Source organism: Orcinus orca, chromosome 2, assembly GCF_937001465.1.
Source record: "Orcinus orca chromosome 2, mOrcOrc1.1, whole genome shotgun sequence".
In the NCBI taxonomy this organism is placed as follows: Eukaryota; Metazoa; Chordata; class Mammalia; order Artiodactyla; family Delphinidae; genus Orcinus; species Orcinus orca.
Window position 1 is genome coordinate 177,012,899 of NC_064560.1, and position 23,617 is coordinate 177,036,515.

General features: G+C 47.5%; 1 protein-coding gene across 8 annotated transcripts in view; it reads left to right on the plus strand.

The window, feature by feature from the left end:
* Nucleotides 1–23,617, plus strand: part of NRXN3 (neurexin 3) — a 1,701,263-nt gene that overhangs the window by 46,295 nt on the left and 1,631,351 nt on the right. For all 8 annotated transcript variants that reach the window (XR_004479740.2, XM_033415363.2, XM_033415434.2 and 5 more), the window contains exon 2: nt 20,202–21,604. Coding sequence is in view for 7 of the 8 variants with exons in the window: in XM_033415363.2 (XP_033271254.1) it covers nt 20,896–21,604 (709 nt within the window). In the remaining variant the exon portion in view is untranslated. The remainder of the gene's footprint in view (nt 1–20,201; nt 21,605–23,617) is intronic.

The window sequence follows — 23,617 nt, forward strand, 5'->3', positions numbered from 1 at the left end:
AGATTTTTAAAATTATTTTTAACCATCTTCTCCTCAGTTACATTGTCCTCTCCTTTCTCTTGGGGAAGTGGTTCTCAACCAGGGCAATTTTGGGCCTGCTCCTATCTAGTCGGTAGGGGCCAGGGATGTTGCTAAACATCCTACAGTGTATAGGACAGCCCTCACCACACGTAACACACAACAAAGGATTATCTGGTTCAAGATGTTAATAGTCTGTAGGTTGAGAAGTTCTGTTTTAGAGAGAAGCACTACCATGATATTGATAGGTATCCTTCTAGAAATGTTTTTCATACTTTTGCATACATTTACAAGCCTGAATAAACAATACATGGTATTGTTTTGTTGTGCATAAGTATTCCTCTAATTTATATAAACAGTATCATAACATATTCTGCATCTTGCTTTGTTTTTCCCTTCAACATTTTTTAGATCTAGCCATATCGATATAAATACATATATAATACACATATGTGTTTGTGTGTGTATAATTTTTTAAACTGATCTATAGTTTGTTGTTTTAAAAAATGTCTTTAGGGGCTTCCCTGGTGGCGCAGTGGTTGAGAGTCCACCTGCCGATGCAGGGGACACGGGTTCGTGCCCCGGTCCGGGAAGATCCCACATGCCGCAGAGTGGCTGGGCCCGTGAGCCATGGCCGCTGAGCCTGCATGTCCGGAGCCTGTGCTCTGCAACGGGAGAGGCCACAACAGTGAGGGGCCTGCGTACCGCAAAAAAAAAAAAAAAAAAAAAAGTCTTTACATGATGAAATAAAATATTGATAACTCTATGTTCCATATTAGGCTAGCTCTCTTTTTTGGGGAGGTTCAGGTTTTATTCCTCCACAATATCTGTAAGTCTGAAAACCCAAGACTAGATTCCCCCAGTCCTGGTTGGAAAGCAGGCCCATTATCTGGGATGTTAATTCTCTCCAAGAACTTAATCTTCCTAGAATATAACAATAATCAAAGGTCACAGGAGTCCTTGACCAGCTGGTGGGAAAATGAAATTGTGTCACAGCTCTAGTTTAAGGTTGGTAGGACCAGAAAACCCAGGATTAAAGTGAGGTCCACTCAAATTTTGGTTTCCAGAGGAAATTGAATAGGGTGACAAATTTGGAAGAGGGAGGCCACTTTTGAGGAGCTCCATCAGCTATACATAGACTATCATGCAGCCAAAGTCCAAGTTATTAATCTCAAAGGCTAATCACTAAAGGACTCAATGGAAAGCACCCCGATTTGAGTAAGAAGGCTTGTGTTTGATCTTAGCTAATTCCTAGCTATGTGACCTTGAGCAAGTTACTTAGCCTTGTAATCTCAATTTTCCCGATCCCTAAAATTGAAGTAATGACATATCAGTGGGTTTCTGTAGGAATAAAATGAGAACAGTGCTTGGTATCTGGTAAGATTTCAAAAATGTTAGTTGATCCTGGAGTCTGATTCTACGGAGATTGGACTCTTTCCTTTTGGCAACAACGGAGGCTTTGGAATTTCTTTAGAAGCATGGGAGTGCTATGTTTAAATGTGAGTTTTAGAAAGTTAATTCTGGCTTGGAAGCAGTGTATAAGGAGAGTTGGGAGTAGGAAGAAGCTGGAAATACAAAGGTCAGTTATTAGGATTATGAAATAATCCAAATGAGCGAGATGTGCCTGAACTGAGTGAGTGGGGTGGGTGGGGAGGAAGGGAAGGAGGAGAGAGGGATATGGAAAGATGACAGGAGAGAGAGAAGGAAATGAGGGAGATTTGAGAGACGGCATCAGAACATGTGAAGGCTGATAGGATGTGGAGTTGTGAGATGAGGCTAATGGGATAACGCCCTGGTTGCTAGCTGGGTTTAGTGAATGGATGATGATATTAAGAAAGACAAAAAATCAGGAGAAACTGTTAAGGGAGGATGAGAAGGAGGGAAATAATGAATTTGGTTTTAGTTATGTCTGAGTTGCCTGCGTGACATCCTGGATCAGAAGTGGGTAGTTTATGAGACCTTGGGACACTGACATCCAGAGGAGGAGGGGAGAAGAGCAGCAACTGCACTGAGAGTGACTTTCAAAGGTGAAGTGGCTTTGAAAGAGTGGTTTTCAGAGAAGGAAGTGGAGGATAGAGGCAGGAGATTCATAAAAGGGGGTCCAACAGGCTCAAAAGCAGCCAGAAGTCCTCAGAGGGTGGGAGTGGAGAAGAAGCCCTGGTCCGGGTATTCCCAGAGCCACTGGTAACCTTGGGAAGAGCTTTGTGAGTCGGGGACACATGGGAGACAGAAGCCAGAATGCAGAGGATTAGGACAGAATGGGAGGAATGGAGATTTTGAGTTTTAATGGAGAAAAGAATTACAGAGATTATCTCAAAGGTGGGGGAAGAGGGAAGATTTTTGTTTCATTTTCAGATTACTAGAATGCTGCTGAGCAGTGGGTAGGTGGGAAGGGAGTGGAGAGGGTACAGAAGAGAGGGAAGTATTGATAGAAGAAGCTCCTGGGAGGTGGGATGGCTGGGAGAAAGCACTGACGAGGAGGCAGTCTTGACAGGACCAGATTTCATCGAGACGGGAAGGAGCAAAGTGTAGCTGAAGGGGAGGGGATTACAGGCCTTCATGACTAAAGGCCTCCATTTTTCTCAGTAACACAGGAGCCCCTGTAGCACCTGCTTAGTGAAGAAGGTGGAGAGGGTTTAGAAGAGCTGTAGAAGGGAGCAGACTGGGAAAAAGTTTAAGGCTTGCTGAGTCACTGAGAGTGACAGGGACAGAATTGTAGTTGAGCTCAATGACACGGATGGGCTGTTGGTTTCTGGTACTGATCAGTTGCTCAAGGGCAAGGGAAGTGTGTGCTTAGATTTCCTCAAGTGGGAGGACTGTTGGTGTGGATGTGTTGGGAGTCCAAGGGGTGAGGGAATGACTGGCCATGAACTTCTAGGTAAGATGTTAAGTGAAGGCGGTGGGGAAGGGGCGATATACTGTGAGAGTGAAGAGATCGGGGTGCTGTGGCTCTATAAGTTTAAAGAAGAGGATTAGGACAGGATGCGAGATAGAAATAAGATTTTTCTGAGATAGGTGTTTGGTGGAGAAGTAGTTCCGGATGAGGTCAAAGTCCAGGTGGGTATGAAGCGGGTAAGGATGAAGGTGAAAGTTATGGAGCAGAAGAGAACAAGGGCTATGAATCTAGGGCACTGTGCACATGGGAATTGTACACAGTGGTAGGAGTCAGGGTGCAGGAGGGAACTGTTGGCCAGTTAAATGTCTCAGCAAATGTGACAGAGTAATCTTGGGATGATGTATTGGTCAGTTTTTACTGCCTAACAAATAATTATAAAAATCTTGCTGGCATTTAACATATAGCACACATAGATTTAGCTCCACATCTGGAGATCGTAGATTTGGGCCAGACTCATCTGGCTAATTCTGTTGATTTTGCATCTGCAGGTTGTATGGGATCTGGTTGATCTGGGTTGGTCATGGTTGAGGGGGCTGGCTGAAATGGCTCTGGTCATTCACCTCTTGAGACTGGCAGGCTAGCTCAGGCTGCTCTTCTCATCATGATGGCAGAGGTGTAAAAGAACAAGCAGTTTTCAAACCTTTGGTCGTGTCATGCCTGCTAACATTTCTTTGGCTAAAGTCAAGGGGTGGGGAAGTACACTCTACCCATGGAGGTAGTTGGGTTGGTAAGTGAATATTTTTAAACAATAACCTAATTGACCACAGGTAGTAGATAAGCGCTATGAGGATAGAGAGAGGACGGGGTTGCAGATGGCATAGGACCCTTGAACGACAATGGAGGAACAAGGGTGGGAAGAAAGGACATTGTCTACTCAGCTCCCACCCTGAGATAGAAGTGGCCCCAACTAAGAGTGTTTGGCAAAGAAATCATTCAATTAGAGAAGATACAGTCTTTTGTGTTGTGAGAAGTCAAGTATGAACAACAAGAATTCCAGAGGCCACAGAGGGAAGAGTTCAAAAGAGGCACAGCTGGCTACCCAGGGTCGGAGAGCAACTGCCTGAGTGGGGAAGTCCAAGCCTTAGGAATAAAATGGGCAGAACACACACACACACACACACACACACACACACACACACAGCTGCTAGAGGAGCTTGGGCTGACCCAAGGTAAACTCTCTGGGAGCCTTATTGTTTGGGGAAGGTGTTGTAGAGACCAGCCCGCACGTTGCCTTGAATGGGGCTCTGTGTGCTGGCTCTTTCTGACTAACTGAGAAGGGCAGATGCTTCCTGGGGAGGAGATGTTTCCATGGAGAGGCAGTCACAGCTCCATATATACTTGGGGTTTCACAATTACTTTTACTCTGACAGTGTGTTGGGAAATTTTCTTTTTTTCTTTTTCTTTTTCCTTTTTTTTTTTTTTTTTTTGTACTACAAATAAGGAAGCAAGAGGGTGAGTGTGGGAAGGAAACTATTTTAATGGTGATACAGTAATAGAAATAACAGCCATCCTTGGAAAGAGAGACTCTAGGAGAAAGATGGAGGGGGCTGGAGCACCTCAAACCTATACTTTATCTTTGCAGAGCCTGTCACTACCTTTGAAGCGTTCTTGATCTTCCCTCCCTGATGAGGCTGTAAGCTCACTGAGGGTAAAGCCTGGGCCTGTCTTATTCATAGCTCTTTTCCCAGGGCTAGCAGCACACACAGAACATAATAGGTGCTCAATAAATATTTTTGAGTGGGTGAATGAGAGAATGATAAAATATCTAAGGCTTGCGTACTGATCTCCTCTCAAAAGAACTCCAAATTTTCTTTTGTCCACATCAGTCAACAAATATTCAGGGACTTCTTGAATATCAAGCAGGTGACCAGGCTCTGGGCATTCATAGAGAGTAAGGCATGGTCCTTGCCAGATGGTCGCTTATCTTCACTTGCAGCTTAGGGAACAGTAACTAACAATGAAGAGCTATGAAGAAATGTTTCAAGCCTCAGTTTGCCCATCTTCAAAAGGGGAAGCTCAACCAGATTCATTCACATTTCTTTCCTACAAGGCTCCTTGGAGCCTTTAATATTCTACTGTTCATTGCAAATCTCTAAAACGGGGGAAACAGTTTGATGTCTGTCTAAGTCAGCTCAGGCTGCTATAATAAATATACTGTAGAGTGGGTGGCTTCAACAGCAAACATTTATTTCTCACAGTTCTGGAGGCTGGGAAGTCTCAGATCAAGGTACAGGCAGATCTGGTTTCTGGGAAGGAACCACTTCCTGATTTGCAGATGGCTGTCTTCTTGTATCCTCACATGACAGAGAGCAGAGAGAGGGGGGAAGCAAGCTCTCTTGTGTCTCTCCTTATAAGGGCCCTAATCCCATTTGTGAGGGCTCCACCTTTATGTCCAATCACCTCCTAAAGGCCCTACCTCCTAATACCATCACATTGGGTATCAGGCTTCTATATATGAATGTTTGTCAATGAAAATTGACAAACATTCTGTCAATAGCAATGTTTCTGAAACGTATTTGACCATGAAGACTTTTCTTTCTTTTTCTTTTTGTTTTTAGAGCATCTCATAGGATTGGTTTTCTAAGGAGCACACTTTAGGGAATGTGGGTTTAGGCTAATTCTGGTGGACTAATCCTTGTAGAATTTCTTCTGAAGGCCATCCCTATCCCACCTTCATAGGCACACTTGCACCAGACTTAATGTGTTCTTTTTTTCTTTTTCTGTGCTCAGGATGGGGTTGGCTTCCTTTTAGAGCACCCAGTGGGTTCAGACATGTGGTCATCCTTTGTCCTGATGATGTTGGAGGTGGGTGTTCAGGTTTCAGAACTGGGTCGTACCTGCTAAGCTTCTATTTTAGTCCACTATTCCTAGAGCAGCCCTGGCTCACCCCTGAGCACCCTGCACCCCAGGGAGGATTTGAGGCATCAAATAACTATCTATCTGGAGGCTTGAGGACAAAAGCACTTGGTTGTGTAGGCATGTGACCAGAGGTTGAGAGGTCTGGACATGTCAAGATAGAGTCAGGAATTCTGAAAATCAGGCAGTTCCAAGGGAAAGCACGGAGTCTAGAACAGGGACTATTAGCTACTTTCTCCCTCTTTTGGATTATCTACATGGATAGGATGTCGTCTCGGGTATTGGATCAACCTGGCTGTTCAGGTATGTGGGGTATGGCCATGGATGGTTAAGAACTAGGTATAGGGATCAAGTTCAGGATCTTTCCCTGTCTTCTGGATAAGAGCAATGACCTCTTAATTGGTTTCTCTGTGTCTTCATGTATTCCTTTTAAAACTAGTTCCCACACCATCTAAAATGCAGACTTTATCCCATCGTTCCCTCTGTTTAAAGTCTCTCAGTGGGTCCCCAAGGTCTCTTGAGCTTGGCATCCAAGCCCTTTGGAACTCTGCCTCCAGCACGGCTCTCGAGCTTTACATTTTTCCCCACTCTTACCTCCCACCCACCCTACATCCCAGCCAAATAGAACTTCTGATTACTTCCTGAGTATCCCACGATCTTTAACTTTTCCCTGCCTTCATTCATGCCTTTCCCTCTGCTGGCATACCACCCCCATGGCTTGGTCTAGCAAAAACCCTCATTCTTTGAAGTGCAGCTCAAAAATCTTCTCCCTCTTGGCTAGTCATTGGCTCCATCTTTTGTGCTCATGTAACAGTTGTACATTTTTATTAAAGTACCATCACCTCCCATTATGACTGTTGCTTGCACGTTTATCTCCCCTCACTCCCTAAGTGGCTGGGATCTTTGGGAGTCAGGGCCTTACGTGGTGCCTGGTAAGTAGCAGGTATTTATTGGGGGTTTGTTGAATGAAGTGAAGATTGTGACTTCTCAGCTCCCTCTGGTCACTGTCTCTTAGGCACTCACCTTTCTGTTTATAAAAAGACTTCCTTAGTTTAGAATAACAAAAGCCCATTCTGGCTTAGAGAGATGGAGTTATAGGATATTTTACAGAAGAGGTGTAATTTTGTTACCTTTCAAACATAGCACATTTTTTAAAGCTAAGATATAAATGGGTACTAATAAGTAAATTGGGAAAATTAATGCAAAATTACAGGTAGTCCTGATTATATAATAATGTATCATAAACAAAAGACCTTAAATATTACAGAATTATTCAATGAGCCCTAAAGTTGAAGTCATGTTGATAGACTAGTTAATTTTTTGAGCCATGAGTTTGAAAGTGACACTGATTTTTTATTTTAGAAACTTCAAGGTATTTTTACTATTAAGTTAAACCTAGAACTTTGTAGAGAAAGATGTCATGGGAACTTTCTACCTTTTGAGGATAATGAAAACTGTGTTTGAATGATTGCACATTTTGGATTGGTAACCTAGATGAAAAGTTCGTCATTAGGTAATAAGTCACTATCTGTTATAAGACAAAGTCTGGCATAGGTGAGTCCATTGAGTGCCATCCAGTGTGTTTAATTACTGCAGGGTAAGCCCAGAGGTTTCACTTCAAATGTTATGGTGTGACTGATGTATGGGTAGTATATGCTTTGACCGTTGGTTTGAGAGGGAGTCGGAGGCTCCATCTGGCTTAATAGAAAGTTTCTATGATTGATTAGTGAAGTGTACTGCGGACCTGTGAAGGGAGGATTCATGTATTCACTTTCCTTATCTAACAGATCCCAGAAATAATGATCTAATGCTAATCAGTGTGACATAATGATAGAAACATAGGACTTACTGTTCAAGGGCCTGAATTTAAGATTCAGTTACATCACTTACTGGTTCTGTGAACCTGAACAAACCACGTTATCTCTCTGAGCTTCACTTGCTTCATATGTAAAAGAGAGTTGAAAAAATTGACATCTTGTCACTATGAAGGTAAGACGAGAGTGTTTTGTAAACTCTGAGGTACTCTACACACATTAGTGCATAGTACTTTTAATGAACCTTATGAGGTCATTGCTATAGGGACTTAGTACCTATTTGTTTGCTCCATGCGTGTTACGTATGGCGGTTTCCATGTGTTATGTATGGCGGTTTCCATATGTATGGCGGTTTCCATTGCTGGTTTTACGTTCTCTGCTCCCAGCGTACAGAAGCTGTGCTGATCCACTGACTTTACACACCACCTAGCTTCGGCCCTCACAAGGCTCCCACCTTTTGCTTCTCTGTGGTGATGTCCTTCAGAAAAGGCAGTGACACTGAAGCTGTTGAGGTTGGACCATATCATGGGGTTCATAGAATCGGAGGTTCCATGTTAAGGGCTCACAGTAAATCTGGAGCTAAGAACTTGGACGTTGTTTCCTTAGCTGCCTCAGGATTGGGGCTCTCTGCGATGACTCACTTCCCTTTTCCATGTCTCATCCTCTAGGAGGTGAGCTTAGGCATGGTCTCATGGCAGAGGAGCAAGGGTGAGCCATAAGAAAAGGTAAAATTACTTTCCAAGCCTCTGCTCATGTCATGTTTGCTAACATCCCATTCCGCCAAAGCAAGTCACATGTCTGAGCTTGGTGTCAAGGGTTGGGTGCAGTAATGTTAGATGGTAAAGTGCCTAGAGATAGAGAGAGGTGAAGAATTTTGGTCATTAACACCAGAATTATTATGTGCATAAGGCCAGCAGAGAAATAGCAATGATGGTGATGGTAACGGCTAACAGTTATTGAATGCTTGCTGTGGGCCAGTTTCTGCTAGGAGCTTTGTGTGCACACCCCCACTGCCCCTGAATCCTCACAGCAAACCTTTAGCAACTAGTATTACCTCTCCTGTTTTACAGATGAGAACACTGAGGTTCAGAGGAATTAAGTACCTGCCAAAGTTTACATAGCTCCTAAGTGGTGAGCTGGGATCAGAATCTGGTTCTGTCTGACTTCAGAGTCTAGCTCTTAACCAAACCTCAGAATACCAGGGCAGAGGGCAGGGACACTGCTTGAAATTGACTGGGGAGAAACTCAGGACAAATAATAGGCAGACCCATTTCATGCAGAGGGTGGTAAACTCAAGGAATGTGTCCTTCTCATGAGTATTCACGGATGCTAGCAACTGTAAGAGATGCAAAGTTGTAAGACTCAGTCCCAAGCTAGTACGAATGAAAAGGCAAATCTGTTCAAGAGAGATTTGTGTAAATGACAGTCTCTTTGTAGCTTTTGGAGGGGAAAGTAGGAGATCTGAGGGATAGCCCTTTCTATGTTGAGGCTGGTATGGTACAGTGGTTTTGAAACTGCCCTTTAGGACTCTAGAGGTTTTGATGATACAATCTTGAGAACCACTCTGGAAGTCAAGGTGGGGGAAAGGGAGCTTTCACCTCCCACTTCTACAGAGCAACTCTGCTTTTCACTGTCATATTTTGGGTTTTGATGCATTACTTCTTCTTTTGGAAGAAATAAGTGTCTCAGTGACCTAAGAAAGGAAAGCCACTGGTCTCATGGAAAGATCCCTGGACAAAGGGTCCAGATCCCTGGGGTCTAGTGTCACTTTGGCACTGCCCAGTTGTGAGATCTTGGACACTAGCTTGACCATCCCCAGGGTCCTTCCTCCCTCCCCCGCCTAGAATGAAGGGTTTGAATCAGGTGATCTTCACTGTCTTCTCGAGCTCTGACGTTCTTCATCTTCGGGGGTGTGGGGCGGCAGCAGTACCTATTATATTGTCGGGAATGAGATACTAGACCTGGTCTGCCAGTGGTCTGACCCAGAAGTCTCTCTCTTGAATTCTTCTAACTTCCATTTGCTTCCTCACCTTAGTTGAGTCAGCAAACATTTATCTCAGCAAACATTTATCTGTGACTCACTGTGTGCCAGGCACCATACCCACATTCCTGCAAAGCTTGTAAGCTGCTAATAACTTGCCCTGATCTGGGAGAGTCCCAAGAGTGCCCCCTAGCTGTGTCTTTTCCTTGCCACTGTCTTCCTTTCTTCTCTTTCTCCCTCACATGTTTATGCCTCTCTGCAGGACAGACTATGAGGGTTGGCAACAATTCATAGTCTGTGGGAATTGGCAGTGGGGACAGTGACCAGTGGGATCTGGGGGTGTTGCAACAGATGCGGTCATTGGGTCACTGTGCCCTGCCCAGGCCTCCTCAGCCACTGACAGGGATGCTCATCTGACAAAAACACTTTTCTGATTTAGATCCCTTTCCTCTGGCCACCTCCCTCTCTCAGGCGATGACTTCCTGGGAAGGGTCGGCGCTAAGGTCTGGTTGTTTCTTGGCAGTACCTGCATCTCCTTTTCAATTCCTAGGCAACAGATAGGATGGGAAGATAAGGAGTCACACAGTTTCCCCACAAAGATGGAAGGTGAGAAGACTGGAGAGTGCTAACTGGTACCCCAAAGCTATTTTAGAAAGAGGAGATGCTGGAGTGGAGATCTGGAGGAGAGGGAGTGGAACGTGAGAAGGTTTGGGGAAGGGCAGTCCAGGCAGTGGGAACAGCCCACGCAAAGGCTCTGAGGTTAAACTGTACTCGGTGAATTCTGCAAACTCCAAAGAGGCAGCATGTCTGAGGCCCAGTAAGTAAGGAGATGAGAAGTAGTAGATGAGATTGGAGAGGTGGCCTGGGGGCCAGACCATGTAGGGTCTTGTAGGCCACAGGGAGGATGTTGGATTTCATTCTGAGTATGTAGAGAAATTATTGGAGGATTTTGAATAAGGAAATAATGACTTCCACTTTACAAGGTCACTCACTCTGACTACTGTGTAGAAGATATCCCATAAGGGGCAAGGATGGAAGCAGGGAGACCTGTTAGGAGGCTGGTACATGGTCTGGGGAGAGGGAATCATTGGTATAGTTAAATTGATCAGAGTGTAGCCAGAGCACTCCCCTTTGAGATCTTGGCTCTCTGGGCCAGGACTGGAATGTCCTGACACAGAGTCAGGGAACCCTGGGCAGCCTGAGTGTGGAGAAGAGGAGATGGCAGGGCCGCGGCATGGATTTTGGAGCCAGACCTGGTTTTGCCCCTTATTAGCTGTGTGACTCTGCGAAAATTATTTGATCTCTTGGGGGGGTCTCAGTTTACTCATCTATAAAATAGGAATAATAATAGTGACTACTTCTTAGAGTGTAAGATACTTGGTGTATGCCTTGCACAGAGTGCGTGTGATAGGAGTGCTTGCTGTGGGTGCCGCTTCTCTTTTGTAAGATGTGTGTGCTGGGAGAACAGTGCGGCTTTCCAGAATCACGGGAGGACCAAGTTGCCATTGCCTTGGTCCTGAACCCACTGATCAGCTCTGCCTCCTTCTTAGAGGCTATCCTTAGCCTGCCCCAGACCCCCAGGCTCAGTCCACACTCCCGCTGTAATCCTTCCTAGAGATGGCATTCCCTGTCCCTGCCCGCACATGCTCCTCTACCCTCAGCCATCGCATCACACTGCAGGAAGCGTAGCCTGCACCTCACGCCTCCAAGGTTCACCCCACAGATGGGCTGTGTCAGGCCCTGCGTTTGCCCCGTAATGAAGCTGGGGACTCACGGGTCTGGGTCTGCGCATCTCGAGTCTGTGCAGAGCCCCGGTGAGTCCTTCTGCTTTGCCCCCGTCAGCTCTGGCACCGCTTGCTTGTTAATGGAGAATTTGTCAAGTAATGGGAGTAGTTAGCACAGTGGGGGCCTTACTGTGCCCTGGAACGAGAACAGCAGACATGACTGCTGGGCAGGCTTGTTTCCTCTTGTCTGCATCTCTCTCTGCATCTCTTGCATGTTTGATTTTTTTCTCTTTGTGTAGAGAGCGTTGGCTAGGAGAAAAGGCTGTAAATTGCACTCTTTCTGGGCTGGTGCTGCGCAAGCTGGATAAGATTGTCTTCCTGAACTGAATGATTTCCCTCTCCCCTGCCTCAGTTAGGGGGAGAGCAGCTGAGCACCTAGTTGATTTTTCCCTCCCTTTCTCTTCCCCGTTTCCTCCCCGCATCCAGCCCTCCCCTCTCCCCTTCTCCCTGTCCCCTCATGTAAAGAACTCACTGACTCTCAATGGAATCCTTTTTAATGGTCCCAAGAGGCGAGGATCTTGAAGGGTGATTATCTTCACTATAAATTATTAACTCTCCCAGCAGCCAGATGGCTTCCCAGCCCATGGCTTGGAACTCCGGACTGGGAGGCCCGCTGTCTGGGAGAGGAGGGGACGGGGGAGGGAGGAGGATGAATGAGGGAATGACCACAGCCTCTTGAGTTCCTAGCTGCACCTAGGATGCTGGAAAGCCTGTCGGCACCTTGCAAGGCCTGAGTTCTGTCGTCTGTGGGGAAGCGTTTGTCGTGGTTGCGTTTTGCACACTAGAAAACTCAGGACACCCTTAGGATGGAGTAAAAGTGATAGGAGGGGCAGAGACTAATGCCATGAGTTGCTTTCAGTATGAACCTTAAAGGATTGTCAGGCATGACAATAAGAAGGCATGATTATCACCTTACGTTGTGTAGTCTTTACCTCCTTAGGAGTTCACGACATCCTGGAAGGTGGATTCATTGTTTTCCCTAATTTACAAGAGAAGAAATAAAAATTGGATAGATCATAGAGTTTCCCATAAGGTCACTTGACCCACAGTTAGTGGAAAGACAGAGCCTCGTTCTGACTCCGGTCTAGCGGTCTTTTCCCCACAGCAGACTTTTCCTCAGTTGCCTATGCCTCGTATCCTTCAAGTTTCCATTAAGTTCCCCCTCCACTGAGAATTCTTCCCTGACCACACTGGGCCAGAGTCATCTTTTGTTCTTCTGGACTCTATTGCACTTCATGCAAAGACCTATTTAGTACTGGACATGCAACGCCAAAGGGTTTCCAGTCTCTTCCGGGATATCTCCAGTGACGGGGTAGCCCACTTCATCTGAAGGTGGTCTGTGTGTAAGATAAAGACACAAATACTCTTTCTAGAACTTCCATTCACTAGACAGAAACTCTGTCCTTGAGAGAGCCTGTGGGATCTCCCTTCCAATTTAAGACTGCCTCAGGCCCCTGAAGATTGCTCTTGCTACTGTCGAGTTGCCTCTGTATGTCCAAACACCCCTGTACCTCCAAAGGTTCCTCACACAAAGACTCAGATGTGACTCTTACCATTGTCTGTGTCATTGGGATGAAGTTTAAAAGATGTCCATCTGTCCATGTTACTCTCCCCGAGCAGGCCAGTTGAGGCACCAACGTCAGCCATGCTGCTAGGAGGAAATACAAGCATCAAGGGCAAGTAGAGGCAGCGGCAGCAGCGGTAGCTAGCATTCACTCAGTACTTACCTGTGCCGAGCACTGCTCTCTAAGGGCTTTACCCTTATTAAGTGCCCTTCCATGGTAACTCACTGTTAACTCCATTTTACAGATGAGGCAGCTGAGGCTCAGAGAAGATAAGTGACTTGCTCCAGGTTACACAGGTAGCAAGTGGTACATCTGGGATTTGCACTCAGGAGATCTGGCTCCAGAGCCCATGGGTTTAACCTCCCTGAAATGGGCACTTACGCTAATGCCTGTGTTCTGTTTGGACCTTAGAGACTGACACAGGGAGGGGGAAGGGTAAGCTGGGACTAAGTGAGAGAGTGGCATGGACATATATACACCACCAAATGTAAAATAGATAGCTAGTGGGAAGCAGCCGCATAGCACAGGGAGATCAGCTCCGTGCTTTGTGACCACCTAGAGGGGTGGGATAGGGAGGGTGGGAGGGAGACGCAAGAGGGAGGAGATATGGAGATATATGTATATGTATAGCTGATTCAGTTTGTTATAAAGCAGAAACTGACACACCATTGTACAGCAATTACACTCCAATAAAGATGTTAAAAAAAAAAAAAAAGAAGGGCTTCCCTGGTGGCACAGTGGTTGAGAGTCCACCTGCCGATGCAGGGGACATGGGTTCGTGCCCCAGTCCGGGAAGATCCCACAGGCCGCGGAGCGGCTGGGCCCGTGAGCCATGGCCACTGAGCCTGCGCGTCCGGAGCCTGTGCTCCGCAACGGGAGAGGCCACAACAGTGAGAGGCCCGCGTACCGCAAAAAAAAAAAAAAAAAAAAAAAAAAGAAAGAATATGTGCTCTTCTGTGAGATGCATCCATGTGGCTCTCTGAAGACCAATCATTCTCAGTGCTGTATGGCATTTTGCATGAATAGATGACAGTTTTCTATTCCATTCTACCGCAGATGGACATTGGGTTATTTTCTAGGTTTTGGCTATTATGGCTAATGTTGTTATGAAGATTTTTGTGCATGTCTTGGGTTGGACATAGGTAAGCATTTCTGCTGGTGTATACCTAGGAGGGGAATTATGGAGTCATGGGACAAAAATATTTAGCTTTAGTAGCTATTGCCATGCAGTTTTCCAAAAGTAGTTGTACCTCTGTGCATTTTAAAAGTTAATAAAGTCCAAAACTACCCTATGAGATAGGTATTATCATTCTCTCTCTCTCTTTCTCTCTCTCTCAGATGAATCAAAGACTCAGAGAGTTGCCCAAGGCTAAATAGCTATAGTAATGACAGTCTGTGTTTAAATACAGCCCTGCCTGACGCCGAAGCCCATGCTCTGCATCCCTACCCTGAACTACTTTCATATTTCGGAGGGAATTCATGCCTTCACCCTCCCATCCCACCGCCCCCACCCCACCCCCCCGCCTGCAGTAGAGCCTTTGCTGTTGAGTTAAGATAGAGAGTAATGAGTGTGAGGGGCTGCCTTAGTGGTGTAGTGTCAAGAGGGGCATAGTTTAGTTGACAGAGTGAATCTCTGAGGCTGTTGTGCAAGGATGAGCCTGCATCCCCCTCCAAAGCACCTGGGGATAGAGCATGCCCAGGGACATGGGCAAGAGGGGTGTAGAGCATTGGTGGTAGGGGTGCGACATCTGACATGTCTCTCAAGTCACAGGGAGTCCTGCCAGGTATGAGTGGCCATATGAAAGGAAAGCTTCTGTTGATGTGTCAACGACAGTATTTTTTTTTTTTTTTTTTTTTTTGCTGTACGCAGGCCTCTCACTGTTGTGGCCTCTCCCATTGCGGAGCGCAGGCTCCGGACACGCAGGCTCAGCGGCCATGGCTCACGGGCCCAGCCGCTCCACGGCATGTGGGATCTTCCCGGACTGGGGCACGAACCCGGGTCCCCTGCATCGGCAGGCGGACTCTCAACCACTGCGCCACCAGGGAAGCCCAATGACAGTAATTTTTTAAGGTTTAGTATTAGGAGTGTATCAGTCAGGACTCTTGGTCACAACCCAACTAAAACTTACTTAAGCAAGGAGAAAAAAGAAAGTTTTGGTTCATGTAATGAAAGTCCCAGGATCCATTGGGCTTCAGGTCTGGCTACATTTAGGTGCTAAAACATCACTAGAAATCCATCTCTCGGCTATACTTCTTTGTTGTCTTCATTATTAGACAAGATTATCTTGAATAGTAACAATGGTATCTCTTATCAATTCTGGATTTCACTATAGTTGTTTGACAATGAGGTAAAAAAAGAGGGCCCTTCTCCCAATAATTCCAGAAAAAGTTCCAGAGTGAACTCCAGTTTGACTCAGTTTGGTTGACAGACCCATCTTTAAACTAATCACTATGGCAGGAGATTGGAATGTCCTAATTGGCTAACTTGGGTCACAAGATCTGGGGTTGGGATGAAGCCCACCTAAATGACCTGGACTCAGATTGGTGGTGAAAATCATTTTACCTTCAAAGGGGGGCAAAAGGTATGGTGAAAGAGAGGCCAGTAGAACCAACAGAGAGCCATTATAGGGACTTTCTGGTCCTGATGAGGGACATAAGAAGGATGCTGATGAGAAGTTCCAGAGCAGGGGGTCCCCAAACCCTGGGCCACAGACCAGTCCCGGTCCGTGGCCTGTTAGGAACCAGGCCACACAGCAGGAGGTGAGCAGCGGGCCAGCAAGCGAAGCTTCATCTGTATTTACAGCCGCTCCGCTTCGCTCGCGTTACCGCCTGAGCTCCGCGTCCTGTCAGATCGGGGGCAGCATTAGATTCTCATAGGAACGGGAGCCCTACTGTGAACTGCGCATGCGAGGGATCTAGGTTGCGTGCTCCCTGTGAAAATCTAACGCTTGATGATCTGAGGTGGAGCTGAGGTGGTGACGCCAGTGCTGGGGAGCGGCTGCAACTACAGATGATTGTTAGCAGAGAGGTCTGACTGCACAGAGACCATAATAAATCAGTTGCTTGCAGACTCATATCAAAACCCTATCAGTGGGTGGCAAGTGACAACGAGCTCAGGGCTCCCACTGATTCTGCATTACGGTGAGTTGTATAATTATTTCATTACATATTACAATGTAATAATAATAGAAATAAAGTGCACAATAAATGTAATGCGCTTGAATCAGCCCAAAACCATCCCCCCTGCCCCGGTCTGTGGAAAAATTGTCTTCCGTGAAACCAGTCCCTGGTGCCAAAAGGTTAGGGACCGCTGTTCTAGAGGAAGAACTGGCAAGCCCAGTCTGAGGCACTGAGGACAGTAATCTCGTTCCCACTGACCGTGGTTCTAGACACAGGCCCCACTTTCCTCTGAGTCTGTCAAGGGAACAGAGGAGCTGTAGGGGGGGAGGTGGAAAGGCACATGGCAGCCAGATCTCCTGAGCTGTGCCGATGGCAAATAGCCCATGTGTCGGAGTTGTGTGAGGGCCCCGCTGCCTCCTAAGCAGCTGGATCGTGAGACGTTTGCAAAGATGTGAACCCCCCATAAGGAGTATGCCATTTAATAATTATGTAAATTAGCTGGCAATTAGATAATGTCACTCACTTTCCCTCTCCTGCTGGATTCTCACACAGTAGACAAGCATTTTGAGCTTCTGCACCAGTCTGGGCCCTCCATGTGGGCACTGGAGCAAACCACCTGCATGTGTGGCTGCCTGCGTCCTCCTGTGGCTCAGGAGAGGGTAGCAGTTGGCCTACCCGGTAGAGAGCACTCCCTGGCTCCCATTTTCCCATTTCTTGAGCCTCGCACAGCCCTGCCAGAGGGTTAGAGAAGGCCAAAGGGTAAATGCCTGGGGCAGCTGGCTCGAGGCCTGTGATATTAAATGTAAGGTCATCTCTAGCTTTTGGCTGGGCCACTGTGGCAATTTTCTAGAGGCCACGGAAATGTCCACAGTCCAAGAAAGAAATGGAAGGGCTTTAGGAGAGAATGTGGGCAGACCATAGGGTGTCAAGTGTAGATTAACCCAATTCTGATGTTACCAGTCCTGAAATCAGATTCTACCTGGCGCCTGTGGGAGAGAAAGCTTGGTTTTCCTCGGTTAGCCTTTTTGACTCCCCAAGATGCAGGCAGGGGAACGTCAGTATCTCCAGTGCTGGTCCGGGCTGGAGGGGAGGACTGCCAATCTGATGGAGGAGGCTCAGCAGGCGGGATAGAGTGGTCACCCCTAAGCAGGCTGGGTAAATTCCCATGATCCTCCTCACAGCAAGTGGTCCTGGGCAGCTTAGTTCTTAACTCGTGGGTTACCCCAGATCACCAGACATGTGCTGCTTTGTCCTGAGGAGTCATCTGAGGTGGGCATCCAGGGGAGTGTGGAGGCGCAGGATTGCCGTCATTGTACAAAGCGGGGTGGTGTGGAGGCCGCCGCGTGGGACAGAAGTCAGATGATCCTCAGCACTGCTCTTCAGCTTCTGTTTTTACTGTTCATTCTTCCTGTACATGTTTCCTGAGCTCCCACTCCATGCCAAGGCCCTGTGGCAGCACCATGGTGAAGCAGTCCGTGCCCCCAGGTTGCGTCCCACGGAGCTTCCAGTGCCTGGACTCTTTATCGCTCTGCTTTATGTCTCTAAAGTACACTTTCCCCCACTACTTTGTGATGCCCCTGAAGGCGAGAACCGTGTCTTACTCTGCTTAGATCCAGGAGTGGCTGGAAAAGATCGGAGCTCAATAAGTAGTTAGATTGAATTGAGCAAGTCATTTAATTTCTGCAGCACATAAGAGACTTGCAGGGGCCCAGAGGTGAGCTGACATCTAGACCAGTCTGAAAGCTTCTGGAGCTATCTATCCACTTAGAGGGATTCCCGTCTCCCTGCTCATCCAGATCGCTGAGCCCTCCATCTGAATGTCCTTGCCTCCCACTGAGGGTCCCACTGGCTTTAGCCATCTGATCCTGGGCCTTGCTTGAGCTGCATGCCTTGGTCTAAACGGGCAGGACAGGGAGTGGAGAGGGAGGTGCAGCAGCCAGGGTGGCGTCCCTGAGAAAACACTTGCCCAGGCCTCTGGGGCTCACACGCCGTGGGCTCCATCACATACCACGTGATTTTTACATCCCCAGCTCATTAACATTTCCTGGCTTGGGAAACTCCTCTGGAGAGGCTTCGTGCTCATGCCTGCCTTGCTCCCCGCTCTTCTAGATCAGATGCACGATAGGGGGAGGGGGCAGGGGAGCTGCTGTCCTCCGAGCACATTCCCTGAAAGTGGCCCCTTTTCAAAAATTTGATGAAAAAAATATGTAGACATGGCAGATGTTAGGACCAGAAGAAGCCCTCTTTGGGGACAAGCATCTCCTCTCTCCCCTGGGATGTTGCCTTTTGCCTTGGTTGGCATAACTCACCTCGTACAACGATCACGTTCTTAGAGACTAGGTTATCACTCATTCTCTAGCTGCCTGATACCCACCTCACCTCTGGCTTCATGTCTTCCACTCACTCCACTCCAAGAGCACCAGCCTCCTTGCTGTTCTTCAAACATACCAGCCTGCTCCAGGCTTAAGGCCTTTGCACTGACTATTACTTCTGGAACATTCTCCCCAGATATTTATGTGGCTAATTCTCTCACCCTCTCTGAAGACTTTCCTTAAATCTCATCTTCTCAGACTCTGATTTGTGATGTTTGCCTATTTCTGTGGTGTAAATATTCCTAGCATAGTTGATTTCATGCTACCAAAGTGTCATCAACCAGCTCAAAAATTTCTGAAATTTTAATAGTTGCTTCTCACATTCCGCATGAGTTGGCACCTCCACACTGCTGTGCCCATGTTCTAGTAAGCATCCCTTGCACCCCTGGAGGTGCCCATGCCACACTTTGGGAAACACTGCATGGACAAGACCTTTTATACAACAGAGGCTTTCCTCATGATGGATTTCATCAGCCTGTTTTTGGTTGGGCTTGCTTATTCAGGGGAAACAGGTGTTTGTTCCTGCTTAAGGAACAGTGTTTGCCTCTTCAAAGCAGGGGTAATAACTAGCTTTGCTAATGTGGTCATTATAGAAATAGTGGACAGTGGTCTGACAGAGACCATGGTGAATTATCAAACATGCCTATTAATAGGCAGCAACTTGCATAGCTCTTGGAAATTGCACTCATTGCTTTCATGTGAACACAGAAGTCTCCACTCCGCTATGTGACCAGATCACCCCCTTGACTGGGTGCTGGTGCATTTCCAATCAGTATAAAACACGCATGATATGCGCTAGGTCTGTGACATTCCTTAACTGTTCACTTGTTGTCCATTCTGCAGTTTTTTTAATTAAAAAAATGTGTCTTAATATGCTATCCCCACTTCACAGACATGTGCACACTCACACGTACAGACACTTCTTCTCGTCCTTTCCTACCTAGAAATAAGGAAGGAAAGAAGGTAGTGTTTATTGTTCACCTACTATGTATGTAGCCTCATGGTAGAATCTTCCAATACATGATCTCATTGAATCTTCTCTCCAACCTTGGAAAAAGTCTTTTATTTTCTCTACTTTATAAATGAGAAAATAGAAACTCAAATAGATTAAGACATTTTCTCAAAGTTCCACATACAAGAGCTAAGATTCACTCAGCCTCTTTTTTTTTTTTTAAGGCTCAAAGCACGTATTTTTTTCAATAAGACCTTTCCCCCAACATTTAGTTAAGAGATGAGTGTTTTTTGCTCATTACTCACCTTCTGATTTATTTTCACTGATTCCTATAAATATTTCTCTCAAAAATTTAAAGGTGAGGGTCTGTCTTAGGCTGCCTACACCAAACACTGGATTGTCAAAACTGAAAAAGAAAAATCTAAAAAATAAAAATGTCATTTTCATGTTCATGTCTTTTAATAGGTAAACGAGTTAAAATTGTATGTGTGTATTTGAGTGTATAAAATGTTAGCACTTATGTTAAAAATAAATTTTGTCTAAGTGACCCTGTGATATGAATATTGTAAAGGCGTACTGATATGGCTTTGGGGGTTTTATACTATTTTTGCACACGGAAAAACTGAGTGCACCATTAGGAACTGAGCTTGGGGTTCTGATGTGGCTCTGGAAGACCCCGGGCCCTCCCTTCCGTTTGGAGCACCAAGCACTGTGGGAATCATTAGACTAGCCTGGCTCGCAGTCAGCACTCCATCAATATTTGTGAAATGGGATGCAGTCTTTTCCTGACATGTGACCCTAATCTTTGTTTCCTTCTCCCCCACCCTCCCCTTCATCCTGCAGGTCTTTTCTCTGGAGTCCTGGGAGGCAGGTCATGGGCAGGACTGCCTCTGGCCTGCACCATGAAGTCTGAGCCTGCTTCCACTCTGCCCCCGGCCCTGCTCTGCCTGAACACTCAGCTTCCAGCTGCTCCCTTCCCCGCAGCCCCCTGCTGCTAGGAGGCAGACCTTCAGGACTGTTCCTTGTCCTGTTTCTACCTTTCACCTGACTCACCTCACTGCTCGCTTCTCCTCCATCACGGCCCCCCTGACCCCAGCCCTCTCCCCGGCCTCCCTGGCTGGGGTGTTTGGGGGTCCACCGGGAGGACGGCATTGTTGAAGGCTTCCACCCGCCGTGCACTTTCTCCTCCTTGAATCAAGGCCTCCGGATCCACATGGATAGCTGAGATCTTTTCTTGGAGAAAGACACTTTGCACCCTCACTTTCTCAACCTGACTGTCCTCCTCTACTGCTGCCCTGTCTTTCCCCTCTTCATTGAGTTTCTTGCTCGTGTGCCCGCAGCACGTCTGCGGCTGTCTTGTTCACTTTCCTCCTTCCTCCCCCTCTTGATCTTTGTGCGTGTGCCTCCTTCCCCTTGTGTGTTCTCTGTCCCCCACCCATCTCCTCTTCCTCCCTCCCTTCTACTGCAAAGGGGGATTTTCCCCCGAGGGCTGTTCTCTGCCTGTCTGCCCCTCCGGGGCTTGATCCCGGCAGCCACGATGAGCTTCACCATGCACTCGGTTTTCTTCACCCTGAAGGTAAGCGTCCTGCTGGGGTCCCTGCTGGGGCTCTGCCTGGGCCTTGAGTTCATGGGCCTTCCTAACCAGTGGGCACGCTACCTCCGCTGGGATGCCAGCACGCGCAGTGACCTGAGCTTCCAGTTCAAGACCAATGTTTCCACGGGGCTGCTCCTCTACCTGGACGACGGCGGCGTTTGTGACTTCCTCTGCCTCTCCCTGGTGGATGGCCACGTGCAGCTCCGCTTCAGCATGGACTGTGCCGAGACCGCCGTGCTGTCCAACAAACAGGTGAACGACAGCAGTTGGCACTTCCTCATGGTGAGCCGTGACCGCCTGCGTACTGTGCTGGTGCTTGACGGTGAGGGCCAGTCTGGGGAGCTGCAGCCCCAGCGGCCCTACATGGATGTGGTCAGTGACTTGTTCCTCGGCGGAGTCCCCGCAGACATACGACCTTCTGCCCTGACCCTTGATGGAGTACAGGCCATGGCCGGCTTCAAGGGATTAATCCTGGATCTCAAGTATGGCAACTCAGAGCCTCAGCTTCTGGGGAGCCAGGGTGTCCTGTTGGATGCCGAGGGACCCTGTGGTGAGCGTCCCTGTGAAAATGGTGGGATCTGCTTCCTCCTGGATGGCCACCCCACCTGTGACTGTTCTACCACCGGCTATGGTGGCAAGCTCTGCTCAGAAGGTAAGGCCCTCTTCCCTATTCCTCTATTGCTAGAGGCCCACTTGGGTTGGGTAAGGACCAAGACCCCTGACGGAAACCAGCTCTATCATTGAAGTGCATCTTTAGCTGCATGTCAGATTATTGCGTCCCTTTCCCTGAGGAGGTGGTAGAAATCCTTTGCTTGCTCTCAATGGAAAATCCATCAGAACTCAGCAGCAGAGAATCCTGACTACTCAACCATGGGCTCCTTACGCAAATATTTGGCTGTACTCAAAAAGCTAGATAGAGTAGACTACAGGATGTGTGTCCCAGCTGAGTTCCTTCCACCGCAGTGCAGCTTAGCAGGATGAGCCCAAGGTGAGAAGTCAGACAGAAATGGGCAAAGTGGTTATCTCCGTCCCTCCTGATCCCTATCCTTGGGGATAGATGGGAAACTCCCCATCGCTTCTTCCTTATCGTCCCTAACATAAGGAATGCCTGTGCAGAGAAAAATGCGGGAGATGGATGGACTGCAGGTGCACACTTGGCCTGCTGTAAATCCAACCCTTCAGCTGTGCCCCTCCTCCTGCAATCTTATGGAAGGTGTCTACCAGGTGGACAGGGCATCTGGGGATGGGACTTCTCGCCTCCTTGTTCCAGCACTAGGATTTTCCACGTGTGCTTCCTCTTTCCTGTCCTCTCCTCTCCTGGTGCGAGAAGGCACAGACAGGAGCACTGTCCAGCCAAGCCCCCAGGGGAGGTGGCAATACTCAGCCTGGCCTTGGAGAACCTCCCAAGTTCAACTACAACTTCCCAGGGGGAGGGAAGGAGGGATTTATGCCCAGAGACTTAGACTGCCCTCACCTTTTTCACCAAATTCTGACTATTTGGGATTAGGAGAAAAGTGGTCTAGACTTTACTTTGACAAATACTTAGATTCCAGATTCCTGGACTCACTGAAGGCCTAGATTTCAATACCTGTTGAAGTGACAAAGTGACCATTTGGGTGTGTGTGTTGGGAGGTTGGGATGAGGAAGACACAAGGAAGTTACATCCCCTCCTATCTTTTTAGAGTTAAGCCCTCTGTTTGTTTAAAGATGTTTGTGTCACCGTCCCCTGCTGGTCTCTTCATGGAGGTGGTGGAATGTGGCTTTCAGCCTTGGTAGCCCGTTAGGATCACCTGGGGGAATTAAAAGACTCTCAGGGGCTTCCCTGGTGGCACAGTGGTTGAGGGTCCGCCTGCCGATGCAGGGGACACGGGTTCGTGCCCCGGTCCGGGAAGATCCCACATGCCGCGGAGCGGCTGGGCCCGTGAGCCATGGCCGCTGAGCCTGCGCATCCGGAGCCTGTGCTTCGCAACGGCAGAGGCCACAACAGTGAGAGGCCCGCGTACCGCAAAAAAAAAAAGACTCTCAGGCCACACCCCAGACCAATTCGTTCAGAATCTCTAGGGGGCGGGGTTCAAGCATTTGTATATTTTTAAAGCTCCCCAGGTGATTCCATTTTGCAGCTAAAGTTGGAAACCAACAGGTCAAGGGAAGTCAGGTAGGTGCAGCCAGGTGAGTGTCTTAGTGGTGACTCCCATTATCTCTTCGTTCAGGTGATGCCCCACTGCCTTGGGATTTGTAATTATAAACAGTGTCTGCAGGTGTTCCTCAAACTTTCCCAGAACTTCCCAATCCCTAAAGCAGGTTGTGGTTGATACGAATTTTAGCAAGTAGTAGGTATTACACATTTTTTTAAAAAATAAAAACAAAGTTTATTTCACAGGTGATACATGCTGGATACTAGGACACTTTGGGGATCTTGTTGGGAGCCTCCTTGTAGGTCAAGTATGGGCTACCTCGAGTGCTTCTTTCCTTTTTTGGGCTGGACATCATACCTCCCTTCCTGTGGGTGGCCTGCAGGAGAGGGAGATGCAAGACATGCATCTCATCCTTTTTTGGCTTCTGTTTTTCCCCATTGAACCCATTGGAAGAAGGGTTGGGGAAGAGGGGTAGAGGCAACACCAACCCACAAAGCCACTTTGCGACTGTGGTTACTGAAGCACTTATC